General features: G+C 37.6%; 1 protein-coding gene across 6 annotated transcripts in view; it reads left to right on the top strand.

Annotated features, from left to right (window-relative positions):
• AP3S2 (adaptor related protein complex 3 subunit sigma 2) overlaps positions 1 to 16081 on the top strand; it is a 95903-nt gene that overhangs the window by 25964 nt on the left and 53858 nt on the right. For 5 of the 6 annotated variants that reach the window (XM_077124198.1, XM_077124196.1, XM_077124197.1 and 2 more), the window contains one exon: positions 5537 to 5608. The exons of the other annotated variant lie outside the window; for it this stretch is intronic. In XM_077124198.1, coding sequence (XP_076980313.1) covers positions 5537 to 5608 — 72 coding nt within the window. The remainder of the gene's footprint in view (positions 1 to 5536; positions 5609 to 16081) is intronic. 6 annotated transcript variants of the gene reach the window in all.

Here is a 16081-nt window from a genome sequence, read left to right as displayed (position 1 = left end):
TCAGTCCTGTTGTACAGTCTGTATCCCTTCAGCTCCAGTTAACCAATATCTGCCCTATTTCTATCTCCTGATGACCTCTGTTACCAACTGAAATTCTACAAGTTCATTCACTAATGTCAGTTCATATCAGTGAGGCCATATAATATTTGTCCTTTTGTTTCTGGCTCATTCACTCAGCATAATGTCCTTAAGGTCCATCCATGTCATTATATACTTCATAACTTTATCCTGTCTTACAGCTGCATAATACTCAATCGCAGGTCTATACCATAGCTTGTTTAGTCATTCATCTGTTGATGGACACTTTGGCTGTTTCTGTCTCGTGGCAATTGTAAATAATGCTGCTATAAACATTGGTGTGCAGATGTCCGTTTGTGTCTTTGCCCTCATGTCCTCTGAGTTAATACCTAGCAATGGTATTGCCGGGTCATATGGCAGTTCTATGCTTAGCTTCCTGAAGAACCGCTAAACCGCCTTCCACAGTGGTTGTACCGTTTGGCATTCCCACCAACAGTGGATAAGTGTGCCTCTTTCTCCACATCCTTTCCAGTACTTGTCGTTTTCTGTTTTATTGATAATGGCCATTCTGGTGGGTGTGAGGTGATACGTCATTGTGGTTTTGGTTTGCATTTCCCTAATAACCAGGGAAGTTGAGCATCTTTTCATGTGCCTTTTGGCCATTTGTATTTCCTCTTCTGAGAATTATCTGTTCATGTCTTTTGTCCATTTTGTGATTGGGTTGTGTCTTTTTGTTGTTGAGTTGAACAATCTCTTTATATATTCTGGTTACTAGACCTTTATCTGATATATCATTTCCGAATATTGTCTCCCACTGTGTAGGCTGTCTTTTTACTTTCTTTATGAAGTTCTTTGATGCACAAAAGTGTTTAATTTTGAGGAGCTCCCATTTCTTTCTTTCTTTCTTCAATGATCGTGCTTTGGGTATAAGGTCTAGGAAACCACCTCCTCTTAAAAGATTTATAAGATATTTCCTTACATTTTCTTCTAAAAGTTTTATGGTCTTACATCTAATGTTTAGATCTTTGATCCATTTTGAGTTAATTTTTATATAGGGTGTGGGATATGGATCCTCCTTCATTTTTTTGCATATGGATATCCAGTTGTCTAGGTACCGTTTATTGAAGAGACTGTTCTGTCCCAGGTGAGTTGGCTTGACTGCCTTATCAAAGATCAGTTGTCCATAGATGAGAGGGTCTATATCTGAACATTCTGTTTGATTCCATTGATCAGTATATCTATCTTTATGTCAGTACCATGCTGTTTTGACCACTGTAGCTTCATAATACGCCTTTAAGTCAAATAGCGTGAGACCTCCGACTTCATTTTTCTTTTTCAGGATATTTTTAGCTATTCGGTGTTTTGTCCATTTTTAATTTGGTTGTTTGTTTTTTTGTTGTTGAGTTGAAGAATCTCTTTATATATTCTAGATACTAAAGCCTTATCTGATATGTAGTATCCAAATATTGTTTCCCATTGCATAGGCTGCCTTTTTACTTTTGACAGAGTTCTTTGACGCACAATAGTGTTTAATTTTGAGGAGTTCCCATTTATATATTTCTTTCTTCAGTGTTTGTGCTTTGGGTGTAAGGTCTAGGAAACCATCTCCTGTTACAAGATTTATAAGATATTTCCCTACATTTTCTGTTATCAGTTCTGTGGCCTTAACTCTAATGTTCAAGTCTTTGATCCATTTTGAGTTAATTTTTGTATAAAGTGTGAATATGGTTACTCTTTCATTCTTTTGCATATGTATATCCAGTTCTCCAAGCACCATTTGTTAAAGAGGCTGCTCTGTCCTAAGTGGATTGGCTTGACCACCTTGTCAAAGATCAATTGCCCATAGATAAAAGGGTGTATGTGTGAAAAGTCAATTCTTTTCCATTGGTCAATATACCTTTCTTTATGCCAGTACCATGCTGTTTTTTGACTGCTGTAGCTTTGTCATATGCTTTAAAGTCAGGTAGTGTGAGACCACCCACTTCATTTTTCTTTCTCAAGATGTTTTTAGCTATTTGGGGCACCCTACCCTTCCAAATAAGTTTGGGTATTTGTTTTTCTATTTCTGCAAAGTAAGTTGTTGGAATTTTATTGGTATTGCATTGAATCTATAAATCAATTTGGGTATATTGACATCTTAACTATATTTAGTCTTCTAGTACATGCACATGGTATGCCCTTCCATTTACTTAGGTCTTCCATGATTTTTTTTTTATGATCATCATTTCTTAGTATATTTGCATCGATTTAGGAAAAGAACTAGCAAAACAGCAGAAAAAGATATAGAATGTTAATATAGAGAAGAGAATTAAAATAATAATACTAATAAATATATACATATATATATAAAAAAAGAAAAAAGAAAAAAACAAAAACAAAAGATACAAACAAACAAACAAACAAAAAACTATATTTCAGGTGCAGCTTCATTCAGTGTTCCAACATAGTTACATTACACTTAGGTATTATTGTGCTGTCCATTTTTGAGTTTTTGTATCTAGTCCTGTTGCACAGTCTGTATCCCTTCAGCTCCAATTACCAATTATCTTACCTTGTTTCTAACTCCTGCTGGTCTCTGTTACCATTGATATATTCCAAGCTGATTCTCGAATGTCGGTTCACATCAGTGGGACCATACAGTATTTGTCCTTTAGTTTTTGGCTAGACTCACTCAGCATAATGTTCTCTAGGTCCATCCATGTTATTACATGCTTCATAAGTTTAGTCTGTCTTAAAGCTGCATAATATTCCATCGTAGGTATACGCCGCAGTTTGTTTAGCCACTCGTCTGTTGATGGACATTTTGGCTGTTTCCATCTCTTTGCAATTGTAGATAATGCTGCTATAAACACTGGTGTGCAAATGTCCGTCTGTGTCTTTGCCCTTAAGTCCTTTGAGTAGATACCTAGCAGTGGTATTGCTGGGTCGTAATCCATTCTGCCATTCTATGTCTTTTGATTGGGAAATTCAGTCCATTAAATTGTAGTGTTATTACTGTTTGGATAATATTTTCCTCTACGATTTTGGCTTTTGTATTATATATATCATATCTGATTTTCCTTCTTTCTACACTTTACTCCATACCTCTCTCTTCTGTCTTTTCATATCTGACTCTAGTGCTCCCTTTAGTATTTCTTGCAGAGCTGGTCTCTTGGTCACAAATTCTCTCAGTGACTTTTTGTCTATAAATGTTTTAATTTCTCCTTCATTTTTGAAGGACAATTTTGCTGGATATAGAAGTCTTGGTTGGCAGTTTTTCTCTTTTAGTAATTTAAATGTATCATCCCACTGTCTTCTAGCTTCCGTGGTTTCTGCTGAGAAATCTACACATAGTCTTATTGGGTTTCCCTTGTATGTGATGGATTGTTTTTCTCTTGCTGCTTTCAAGATCCTCTCTTTCTCGTTGACCTCTGACATTCTAACTAGTAAGTGTCTTGGAGAACGCCTATTTGGGTGTATTCTCTTTGGGGTGCGCTGCACTTCTTGGATCTGTAAATTTAGGTCTTTCATAAAAGTTGGGAAATTTTCAGTGATAATTTCTTTCATTAGTTTTTCTCTTCCTTTTCCCTTCTCTTCTCCTTCTGGGACACCCACAACACGTATATTTGTGCGCTTCATATTGTCATTCAGTTCCCTGATCCCCTGCTCAAGTTTTTCCATTCTTTTCCCTATAGTTTCTGTTTCTTTTTGGAATTCAGATGTTCCATCCTCCAGTTCACTAATTGTAGTTTCTGTCTCTTTAGATCTACCACTGTAGGTATCCATTGTTTTTTCCATTTTTAATTCTTTGTCCTTCACTCCCATAAGTTCTGTGATTTGTTTTTTCAGATTTTCTATTTCTTCTTTTTGTTCAGCCCATGTCTTCTTCATGTCCTCCCTCAATTTATTGATTTGGTTTTTGAAGAGTTTTTCCATTTCTGTTTGTATATTCAGCATTAGTTGTCTCAGCTCCTGTATCTCATTTGAACTATTGGTTTGTTCCTTTGACTGGGCCATATCTTCAATTTTCCGAGCGTCATCCATTATTTTCTGCTGGTGTCTGGGCATTTGATCAGATTTCCCTGGGTGTGGGACCCGGCTGGTTGAAAGGTTTTTCTGTGAAATCTCTGGGCTCTGTTTTTCTTTTCCTGCCCAGTAGGTGGCGCTCGTGGCACTCGTCTGTCTGCGGGCCCACCAGTAAAAGATGCTGTGGCTCCTTTAAGTTGCCAGTCCGAATCTCGCAGTCGGCCCGGGAAACCGCATGTGGAGCGGGGGGTCGCTGGCTGCCGCGGCTTGGGGGAGTGCCGGTCAAAATTGCCCAGCTGGCCCGAGACGCCAAGCGTGGCGGGAGGGCCCCGCTATCCAACGTTCCCAGTCAGACCGGGGAGCCACGTGCGTGGAGGGGACCCCAGTCGCCAGCCGCCCCGGCCGGGAAAACGCGCGCCCCTCGGGTATCTCACCGCAGCGGATTCTCCCTGCCCGTTCAGCTGTTCCAGAATGGGGTACGCTGTCTTTTTGGTCTCTGTCGTGACTCCGGGAGCTGTTTCGTATTGTTTCTGTTTCTTTAGTTGCTTTTCTGGAGGAGGAACTAAGACCCGCGCGCCTTACTAAGCCGCCATCTTCTCCGGAAGTCTCCATGATTTCTTTTAGCAATTTCTTGTAGTTTTCTGTGTATAGCTCTTTTGTATCATTAAACTTATTCCTAAATATGTGAATCTTTTGGTTGCTGTTGTAAATGGTGTCATTTAGTTGCTCTTTTATTTTTTAATTGTGGGAGCATATATACAATATAAACTTTCTTGTCTAAATCACTCCCAAGCATACCATCTAATGGTATTATTCACATTCACAATTTTGTAGTACCCTCGTCATGTTCCTTTTGTAAAACTTTCTCATTTCTCCAAACAGAAACCCTACACCCATTGTACACTAAGTCTCAATCCTCTTTGTTCCCTACCCCTGGCAACCTGTGTTCTAATTTTGTCTCTATAAGCGTGTATATTCTCCAGGATTTTCTTTATAGGTATAGTGGAGCTTAAATACAACATTCTAAACTGTAACAATCTTATTTGCTCTGATGCCAACTTACCTTCAAAAGTATACACAAACTATGATCTTATACCCCTCCAAACCAAATGCCTTTATGTAATTTTTATCACAAATTACATGTTTAATACATCATGAGTCCAAAACCATTGATTAATCATTATATTTTATACATTTGCCTTTTAGATCGTATAAGAAGTAAAAAGTGGAGTTACAAGTTGACTCGCCCACAGCATTCTGTAGGACAGTTCTGTGAGCTGCTGATTATGTCACTATGTTAATAAGGTTCCCCTTTCCTAGAAACTTTGTTCTCAGAATTGGGATACTTAGAGTGATTAGCTAATGCTAGAGACAAAAGGTAGTTTTTTGTTTTTTTTTTTTAGATTTATCATACATTAAATGATATGAGTAACTCCTTTACTTTCAAGTGTGACTTTCATGAAGATGGGAATGTGTTCTTTCTGTTCTTTATCTATTTCTTTTTGTTTCCTAGGTTTTTGTGGAGACGCTGGATAAATGTTTCGAAAATGTTTGTGAATTGGATTTGATCTTCCATATGGATAAGGTACATTCTATCCCAAACTAGGATTAGTAGAAAACTAAGAATCTCGAATATCTCTAGCCACCTCTACACTTTCTTTTATTCTTTTTTTTACTCTGAAAATAGAACCTGTTTTAATTTATAAATTTAATTGTTTTTAATAAAACCTAGTATCAGTTTTAAAACACACAAGAGTGTTACTGGGCCTTTAACATGGTTCATCTGTTCGCAGACAGACTTCTTAGTGTAGGGTGCTGATATCGCTAGAATAACTGGCTGCCAGGGTAGAGATAATATCAGTTGTTTTATATTGATTGTTAAGTGAAATGCCTAGTCCAGTGACAGTGAAAATTTAGAATAATTGTGACCCAGGGCCTTTGTTTAATGATTAATTTTTTTTTTCTTAAAGAATAATAATATAGTGACTAAGACATCATAATTTACGGTCAAATGATATTCTGTAGGCAAGCAGACTGTCAGGCAGAATTGAAATGGTTCAACATATGTGTTCCAAATATGATTTGCTAACACAACTGTAACATAGCTATGTCCTCATGTACCAAATTAAATATAGACTATATAGCCAACAAGGGCTTAGGAATTGCCGAATTTATTTTATTCAACTTGACACATGCTATACCCGGTGCTGTTCACTGGTAGAGGCCCAGGCATCTTAGGCTTGCTTGGTCCTATCTTTTTTTTTATTTAAACTGGTTATCACTCTGATCCGTAGTCCTTGGAGGAAGGTAGGGATTTTAGGAGATTGCTACTTATTGCTAAACCATGATCCTATGTCAGTCTGCTTTCATCATGAAATACGGTTGGTGTTTTTAGATCTATCATAGATAGTATTGCCATCTAGAGGACTTTCTTTTCATTTTCCAGTAACATCTTCAGTATCAGCAGCTCTACCAGTATTCTTAGATGGCACTTTCTGGCTAATACAGAGAGTGTATTCTTCAGTTTAGATATTGGAATGAAGGGTTCTCTCTCAACATCCGACTTGGCTCTATGGTTCCATGAGAAACCTGGTACAGTGAATCATGAAATGCAGTTCCTTCTTTAAATACTAGACTTGGGACTCTCTGACCCATTGATGTTGTTGAGGTAGTCACTCTCTCTTTTCATATGAAAGGATCTTAGGACCCTCAGAGATCTCTTAGTTCCCTCTTTTCCAGTAAGCACTTGAAGGTGCTATCTTATCATTTCTGTCAAGGAGAGCCATAGTTCAAATCTAGTTTCCTTCTACCAGTGGGGAAAAAAGGCCGAGGTTAAAGAGAATATGAGGGGAATGGAATGAATGTGTTCTGTAGACCTTATTGTTATTGTTGTTTTTTAAACTTTTTACTGTGAAATACAAGGTGTTGGGAATGCAAGGATAGTTCAGTGCTAGAATTCTCACCTGCCTTGTGGGAGACCTGGTGTTGATTCCCAACCCATGTATTTCCCCAAAAAACTAACAAAAAGCAAATAATTGGTGCTGCAGTAATGGGATACTAACATTGAAAAATAATGAAATGTGACACCTGCTATACAGCATACAAAAAAAAAAAAAAGAAATAGAAGGTGTTACCTTTGGGGTTCCCACTTGGTATGCAAGTGGATTCCTTTGTAGATACCGTCTCTTGTTTGCTAGACTATGGATGAATTCTACATCTCAGAGCATGGGTTAAGAAATAGGCTTTACTGTTGCCAACTATTGGGAAATGAAGAAATTTCCAAGCAAGAAAAAAGATGGCACGGGTTCTGCATTCTCCCATTGTCCCCAAGCAAGGGGTGTACTGAAGTCAGTCTCTTCTGGAGAGGATCACTCTGCACCCCCCAGTGTGCTCTCTTTTTATCAGGGAACACTGTGGGAGTAACCTTACCAAAGAGAAATGCACAAACTGCTCAGACCCCAGAAAATCTGCATTTGAGTGCCGAATGTAGGTTTTTGGTAATACTCTTTATCAAGTTAAGGAAGTTCCTTCTCTTCCTGGTTGCTAAGAGTTTTTAATCATGAAAGAATGTTAAAATCTATCAAAAGTTTTTTTTCCATCTCCCAGGATTATCATAGGGATTTGAAATGTTTTTTTAAACATTTGTGAGGATGCCCACTAAAGCAATAAAGTAATTCCAGTCTGAACTGTTTCATTGCCATGGCCTTAAAAGGAAATAAAAGTCCATAAAAATGTTCTACCTCATAGGTCTTATCTTCAAATAAGTTCTATAAAATATTATCTATAAAATATTTTGCTGCTACTGCAAACTTTTTTTATGATGTAAGGACATTAATCTGCTGTTTTTCATATGTGCAAGTAAGTGTAGTTCATGAGCTTTTCCAACATTTTATTTTGAAGAAATGCAAAGAAACAATATAGCTTAATAATTGCACAGAGAGAATCTATATATCCTAGATTCTACAGTTAACATTTTGCTCTATATTCTTTATCATATATCTGTCCATCTCCCCATCCCTCTACCTACTCATCAGTTTATCTCATTTTGTTTCTGCATTTCAAAGTAAATTACAGACATAAATGCACTTTACCCCAGGCACTTCAGTCTGCATATCATTAACTAAACCTCAACATTTGGTTATGGTTCTTTTTTTAAGGTAAAACTTACATACAGTAAAATGCATACATTTAAATTGTGCTACTTGAAGTGTTTTAACAAATGTACCCACCTGTATAACCCAGACCATTATTAAAAGACCATTTTCTCAAACCCAAAAGTTTCTTCATGCTCCTCCCCAGTGCATCTCTGTCTCCAATCCCACAAAAGCAGCTACTGTTCTAATTGCTTTCCCCCCGAAATTGGTTTTAGCCCATTGGAGAACTTAATTTGAATTGCATGTCCTCTTTGGTGTAAGGGGTCTTTGTCTTTCTCTCCACATAATGTTTTGGAGATTTATCTAAGTTGTTCCTTTTTCTTGTTGAGTAATATTCCATTTGAGTTAAAACCCCAGGTTTTTCATCCATGTTCTTATTGTTAGGTACTTGAGCTGTTTTCATTTTTTGGCTATTATAAAGAAAACTGCTGTGAACATTCATGTACAAATATTTTTGTGGACGTGTGATTTCATTTCTCTTGGGAAGATACCAATGAATAGGATATTGGTTTAAAGAGGGTAAGATATTTTTAGTTTTATAAGAAACTGCTAGACATTTTCCCAAAGCAAGTATATCTTGCTTTGGAGGTATTGTACGTTCCTACCAACAATGAGTGAAGGATTCGGTTACTTTATATCCTTGCCAACATTGGATATTGTCAGTCATTTTAATTTTAGCCATTCTGCTAGATGAATAGTGATATTTCATTGCACAGAATGTGCTTTATCCTAAAATATGTTTGGCATCTTTGTATGTTTTTATGGGCTTATTTGCCATTTAGATTCTTTGGTCAAGTTTCCGTTAAAATGTTTTGATAATTTTTAAAAATTTTTTTATTAATTTAAAAAAAATTACAGGAAAGAAATACAAACATTCTTAATATGCGATCATTCCATTCTACATATGTAATCAGTAATTCACAATATCATCACATAGTTGCATATTTATCATTGTGCTGGTTTGAAAGCAAGTATGCCCCCTAAGAAAAGCCATGTTTTAATATAAATCCCATTTCTTAAAGGTAGAATAATCCCTACTCAGTACTGTATATTTGAAACTGTAATGAGATCATCTCCCTAGTTGATGTGATTTAATTAAGAATGGTTGTTAAACTGGATTAGGGGATGACATGTCGCCACCCATTTGAGTGGGTCTTGATTAGTTTCTGAAGTCCTATAAAAGAGGAAACATTTTGGAGAGAGAGATTCAGAGAGAGTGACACTAAGAAGCAGAGAGTCCATCAGCCAGCGATCTTTGGAGATGAAGAACATGCCTCCCGGGGAGCTTCATGAAACAGGAAGCCAGGAGAGAAAGCTAGCAGATGACACCGTGTTCGCCATGTGCCCTTCCAGCTGAGAGAGAAGCCCTGACTGTGTTTGCCACGTGCCTTCTCACTTGAGAGAGAAACCCTGAATTTCATCAGCCTTCTTGAACCAAGGTATCTTTCCCTAGATGCCTTTGATTGGACATTTCTTTAGACTTGTTTTAATCGGGACATTTTCTAGGCCTTAGAATTGTAAACTAGCAACTCATTAAACTCCCCTTTTTAAAAGCCATTCCATTTCTGGTATATTGCATTCCAGCAGCTAGTAAACTAGAACAATCATCATGATCATTTCTTAGAACATTTGCATCAATTCAGAAAAAGAAATAAAAAGACAACAGAAAAATAAAACAAAAACAGAAAAAAAACCATACACACCATACCACTTACTCTCCCTTTCATTGATCACTAGCATTTCAAACTAAATTTATTTTAACATTTGTTTCCCCCTATTATTTATTTATTTATTTTTTTCCTATTATTTATTTTTATTCCATATGTCCTACTCATCTGTTGACAAGGTAGATAAAAGGAGCATAAGACACAAGGTTTTCCCAATCACACAGTCACATTGTGAAAGCTACACCATTATACAATCATTATCAAGAAACATGGCTACTGGAACACAGCTCTGCATCTTCAGGCAGTTCCCTCCAGCCTCTCCATTTCCTCTTGGATAATAAGGTGATATCTACTTAAGATAGTAAGAATAACCTCCAGGATAACCTCTCAACTCTGTTTGGAATCTCTCAGCCACTGACACTTTGTCTCATTTTACTCTTCCCCCTTTTGGTCGAGAGGATTTTCTCAATCCCTTGGTGCTGGGTCTCAGCCCATCTCGGATTTCTGTCCCATGTTGCCAGGGAGGTCCACACCCCTGGGAGTCATGTCCCATGTAGACAGGGAGAGGATGGTGAGTTTGCTTATTGTATTGGCTGGCAAGAGAGGCCACATCTGAGCAACGAAAGAGGTTCTCTTGGGGGTGACTCTTAGGCCTAATTTTAAGTAGGCTGGACCTATCCTTTGTGGGGTTAAGTTTCATATGAACAAACCCCAAGACTGGGGGTTCAGCCTATAGCTTTGGCTGTCCACACTGCTTGTGAGAATATCAAGAATTCAGCTTGGGGAGGTTGAATTTTCCCTTGTTCTCACCATTCCCCAAAGGGGACTTTGCAAACACTTTTCCGCTCACTGGTCAAATCACTCTGGGATTCATCAGGGCATCACTCTGGACAAACCAACAAAATCTCATGTCCTACCCAAGGTTCAATGTACTTATGTTGTTCAACCAACTATCTACGTAAGTTATATTAGGAGAGATGCACTAGTCAAAATATAAATTTTGTACCAAATAAACATTTTTTGCTTTAGTCTGACACGTAAGTTGAAATTTTAAAATATTAATTACCATCCACCCTCAGCACCCTGCGGTAATGACACTCCTCTGTTCTTCCTCATGCAAAAACATTTTTTAAATTTGTACATTTAGTAATGTCATTATACACTCTAGGCAATCCTAGATCACACCATGTCAATCTTTGTCGTCTGTCTTTCTTTCTGATTTCATTTGTGCCCCCAACCCTCCTCCCTCTATCGTTCTCACATTCAGCTTCATTCAATGTTTTAACATAATTGTATTACAGTTAGGTAGTATTGTGCTGTCCATTTCTGAGTTTTTACATTCAGTCCTGTTGCACAATCTGTATCCCTTCCGGTCCAATTACCCAATATCTTACCCTATTTCTATCTCCTGATGGTCTCTGTTACCAACGAAATTCTCCAAGTTTATTCAATAATGTCAGTTCATATCACTGAGACCATACAGTATTTGTCCTTTTGTTTTTGGCTAATCTCACTCAGCATAATGTCCTTAAGGTCCATCCATGTTGTTATATACTTCATAACTTCATTCTGTCTTGCAGCTGTATAATATTCTATCCTATGTATATGCCACAGTTTGTTTAGCCTCCCGTCTGTTGATGGACATTTTGGCTGCTTCCATCTCTTGGTAATTGTAAATAATGCTGCTATAAACATTGGTGTGCAAATGTCCGTTTGTGTCCTTGGCCTCATGTCCTTTGAGTAGAGACAGCATATAGATGGGTCCCGTTCCCTGATCCATTCTGCCAGTCCATGTCCCCCCGATTGGGAAGCTTAATCCATCAATATCAGTGTTATTACTGCCCAGGCAGTACCCTCCTCTACCATTTTGCCTTTTGGCTTTTATATGTCCTAATTTTCCTTCTTTTTACCTTTACTCATGGTCTTCCTTTCTATACTCTTCTCCACACCTCTCTCTTCTGCCTTCGTATCTGTCTCTAGTGCTCCCTTAAGTATTTCTTGCAGAGCTGGTCTCTTGGTCACAAATTCTATCAGTGATTTTTTGTCTGAAAGTTTTAATTTCTCCCTCGTTTTTGCTGGATATATGATTCTTGGTTGGCAGTTTCTCTCTTTTAATAATTTAAATATATCATCCCACTGTCTTCTTGCCTCCATGGTTTCTGTTGAGAAATCTACGCTTAGTCTTATTTGGTTTCCCTTGTATGTGATGGATTGCTTTTCTCTTGCTGCTTTCAAGAGTCTCTCTTTCTTTTTGACCTCTGACATTCTGATTAGTAAATGTCTTGGAGTACATCTATTTGGATCTATTCTCTTTGGGGTATGCTGTACTTCTTGGATCTGTAATTTTAAGTCCTTCATGAGAGTTGGGAAATTTTCAGTGATAATTTCCTCCATTAGTTTTTCTCCTCCTTTTCCCTTCTCTTCTCTTCTGGGACACCCACAACACGTATATTTGTGCACTTCATATTGTCTTTCAATTCCCTGAGTTCCTGCTCATATTTTCCCATTTTTTTCCCTATGTTTTCTTTATCTTGTTGGATTTCAGATGTTCCGTCCTCCAGTTCATTAATCCTATGTTCTGCCTCTCAAAATCTACCATTATAGGTTTCCATTGTTTTTTTTCATCTCTTCTACCGTGCCTTTCATTCCCATAAGTTCTGTGATTTATTTTTTCAGACTTTCAGTTTCTTCTTTTTGTTCATTCTTTGCCTTCTTTATATCCTCCCTCAATTCATTGATTTGGTTTTTGATGAAGTTTTCCATGTCTGTTCGTATATTCTGAATTAAATGTTTCAGCTCCTGTATCTCACTTGAATTGTTGGTTTGTTCTTTTGATTGGGCTGTATCTTCAATTTTCCTAGTGTGATTTGTTATTTTTTGCTGGCGCCTAGGCATTTAATTACCTTAATTAGTTTATTCTGGAGATTGCTTTCACTTCTTTTACCTAGGGTTTTCTTGCTGGATGAATTTGTTGTCTCTCTGTTCTTTGACATTCAGTTCAGCTTTATCTGGACCTCTAGCTTTGGTTGTGTTTAACAGGAGAATTTTTCAGTTCTTGTTTTCTTGTTTCTTGCCCTTCTTGTATGGTGCCTTTTCCCCCCGACCCTGAGGAGGGTCTATGTAGTTATTATAGACTGCAGCTGGATTTTCCCAGACCAGACTGGCCTCCTATCAGGAGGAAAGAGTCACCTGCGTCAGTTTCCCTGAGGGTGAGACCCAGCAGGTTGACAGACTTTCCTGTGAAGTGTCTGGACTCTGTTTTTCTTATCCTGCCCAGTATGTGGAGCTTGTCTGCCTGCAGGTCCCACCAGCATAAGATGATGCAGTACCTTTAACTTTGGCTGGGGGCATGGTGGAGACAGAGGAGAGGTTGTAGGCTGGTTTTAATGCCTTCAAATTACCAAGCCCTGGTGTCTGAATTCCTTGAGGGAGGGATTCCACCTGAGTTGGGCTTCACCCCTCCCCTGGGGAAGGCACAGATTCCAGACAAGCCCTCAAAATGAGTTTGTTTCTGCCTATGCGTGGGGCATTTGCAGCCTGAGGAGACGTGCCGCTGTATCCAAAGGCAGTCAAGCCTTCATAGAAACACAGCCACAAAAACCTCTGTTTCCTTCTTCTTTTTTCCTTTTTCTATCAGCCCTGCCCCCTTGGCGCCAGGGCAAAAATCAGTGACCTCTGCTTTGACCAGGTTCACCTGAGCTAGGGCCTATTTTTAGTGGTCAGAATTTGTTAATTAATTCCACAATTGGTGTTTGGTTGGGCTCAGCCCCTACTGCTGGTAAAGTTTCTTTCCTTTCCCCTCTGGGAAGCAGCTGTGAGGGAGGGGCACCAGCTGCCGCAGGTTGGGGAACTCACAGTTCTGGGGGGCTCGCAGCCGGTCAAGCTGGTCCAAACTGGGGTATGCTGTGTATCTGGTCAGTGACGTGGCCCCAGGAACTGTTCTGTATTGTTTCTGGTTATTTACTAGTTGTTCTGGAGGACGAACTAAAACGCGCACATTGCTAAGCCGCCATCTTGGCCCAGAATTCCCTGTTTTGATAATTTTTAATTGAGTTTTTAATCTTTTTTTGAGTTGTAGGTTTTTGCTTTTTTTAATGCAATTTTTGGGGTGGTGATATATTCACACACTGTAAAACCATCCACTACACCATGATGGAATGTTTTATTTCAAGAATATATGTTTGTATGTTAAGTTTTACAATAAAAATATTAAATCAAAATTTTAAAAAATATCCGAAACATACAGTCTCCTTGGCTCACATCATCATCAATTTGTTGATGATGTGCATACATGATCAATTTTAAAACATTTTCATTATACCAGAAAAGAAATAAAAATAAATACGAAAACCCAAATCCTCCCATTGTCTCTTATTCTCTTCTATTGTAATTTTTTTACCTTTTATTAAACTATTTATTTTTAGTTGTTCACGTGATACCAGCAAATGACTATCCATATCTCTTTAGGTTTTTGAAAAGTAATGATGCAAAGTTCAGATCCCAGCCTCCTCATCTGTAGAATGTCTGAAGGTGTCTTCCAGTAAATAACTTTCTTTTAGTGGGAGATCAAGCATCTCTTTGCTCTTATATAGAGCAGTTGCTAATTCAGGTATACCTTCTATTGGTAATAGAAAATCATGTTTTTACTTTTTTATTCTCTGCCCAAATTACTTTGGGATATATTGGGGCATCACACTGATCTTTACAAACCAACAAGATCTCGTGCCCTATTCAAGATTCCATGTACTTATGGTGTTCAAGTAAACTGACGATATAAGTTAAATTAGGTAATGCACCACCCAAAATGAGTATTGAGTCTTATATTTCCTTACTGATCTTCTGACTAGATGTGCTATCCATTATTGAAAATGGTATATTAAAGTCTCCTACTATCACTATAGAGCAATCTGTTTCTCCCTTCAAATTTGTCAGTAATTCATATATTTTGGAGCTCTGCTGTTAGGTACATATTAATGATTATTTCGTTGTCTTGTTGAATTGATGCCTTTGTGAGTATATAATGACCGTCACTGTCCTTCATGATAGTTTTTGACTATCTGTCTGTTTCAACTGATATTAATATAGCTACACAGCTCTTTTTTGGTTACTACTTGCATGGTACATTCCTTTCACTTTCAACTTACTTATGTCTTTGAATTTAAGGTGAGTCTCTTGTAGACTCTATGACAATCTGTAATCTAATGCAGATCCTTTTTTTTTTTAACTTTACAAAATTCTTATTTAAAAAAAAAAAGTTTAAGAAGCTACCTCCTATTACTAGATCTTGAAAATGTTTCCCAGCATTTTCTTCTAGAAGCCTCATAGTACTGGCTCTTACATTCAGGTCTTTAATCCATTTCAAATTAATTCTTGTATAGGGTATAAGATGGGGATCCTCTTTCATTCTTTTGGCTATTGATATCTAATACTCCCATGCCCATTTACTGAAGGTACTATTCTGTCCCAGTTCATTGGATTTGAGGGCCTTATTGAAGATCAGTTGTCCATAGATTTGGTTGTCTATCTCTGTACTCTCAGTTTGATTCCATTGGTAGATACTTCTGTCTTTGTACCAGGACCATACTGTTTCGGCCACTGTGGCTTTAGAGTAAACTTTGAAGTTAGGAAGTGTTACTCCTCCCATTTCACTCTTCTGTTTTAGGATATCTTTAGCTATCCGGGGTCTCTTTCCCTTCCAAATAAATTTGATAACTAGCATTTCAAGTCTTCCAAGTAGGTTGTTGGTATTTTGATTGGTACTACATTTAATCTGTAGATTAGTTTGAGTAGAATTGACATCTTAATGTCATTCAACCTTCCTATCCATGAGCATGAAATGTCTTTCCATTTATTTAGGTCATTTTTAATTTCTTTTAGCAATGTTTTGTAGTTTTCTGTATCTAAATCCTTGATATCCCTGGTTAGGCCTATTCCTAGTTACCGGATTCTTTTGAATGGAATTTTTTTCCTTAATTATCTCCTCAGATAGGTCATTATGTTTATAGAAACATTATTGATTTTTGTACATTAATCTTGTATCCTGCCATTTTGCTGAATTTATTAGCTCAAGGAGCTTTGTCATAGATTTCTCAGGATTACCTAAGGATAGGATCATGTCATCTGCAAATAATTAAAATTTTATTTCTTCCTTTCCTATTTGGATGCCTTTTACTTCTTTCTCCTGTTTAATCTCTCTAGCCAGGGCTTCTAGTACAATGTTGAATAATAGTGGTAAGA

The sequence above is a fragment of the Tamandua tetradactyla genome, chromosome 12 (assembly GCF_023851605.1).
Source record: "Tamandua tetradactyla isolate mTamTet1 chromosome 12, mTamTet1.pri, whole genome shotgun sequence".
Classification (NCBI taxonomy): Eukaryota; Metazoa; Chordata; class Mammalia; order Pilosa; family Myrmecophagidae; genus Tamandua; species Tamandua tetradactyla.
The sequence above is the reverse complement of the archived record's forward strand: the minus strand, read 5'-3'. Positions and strand labels throughout refer to the sequence as shown.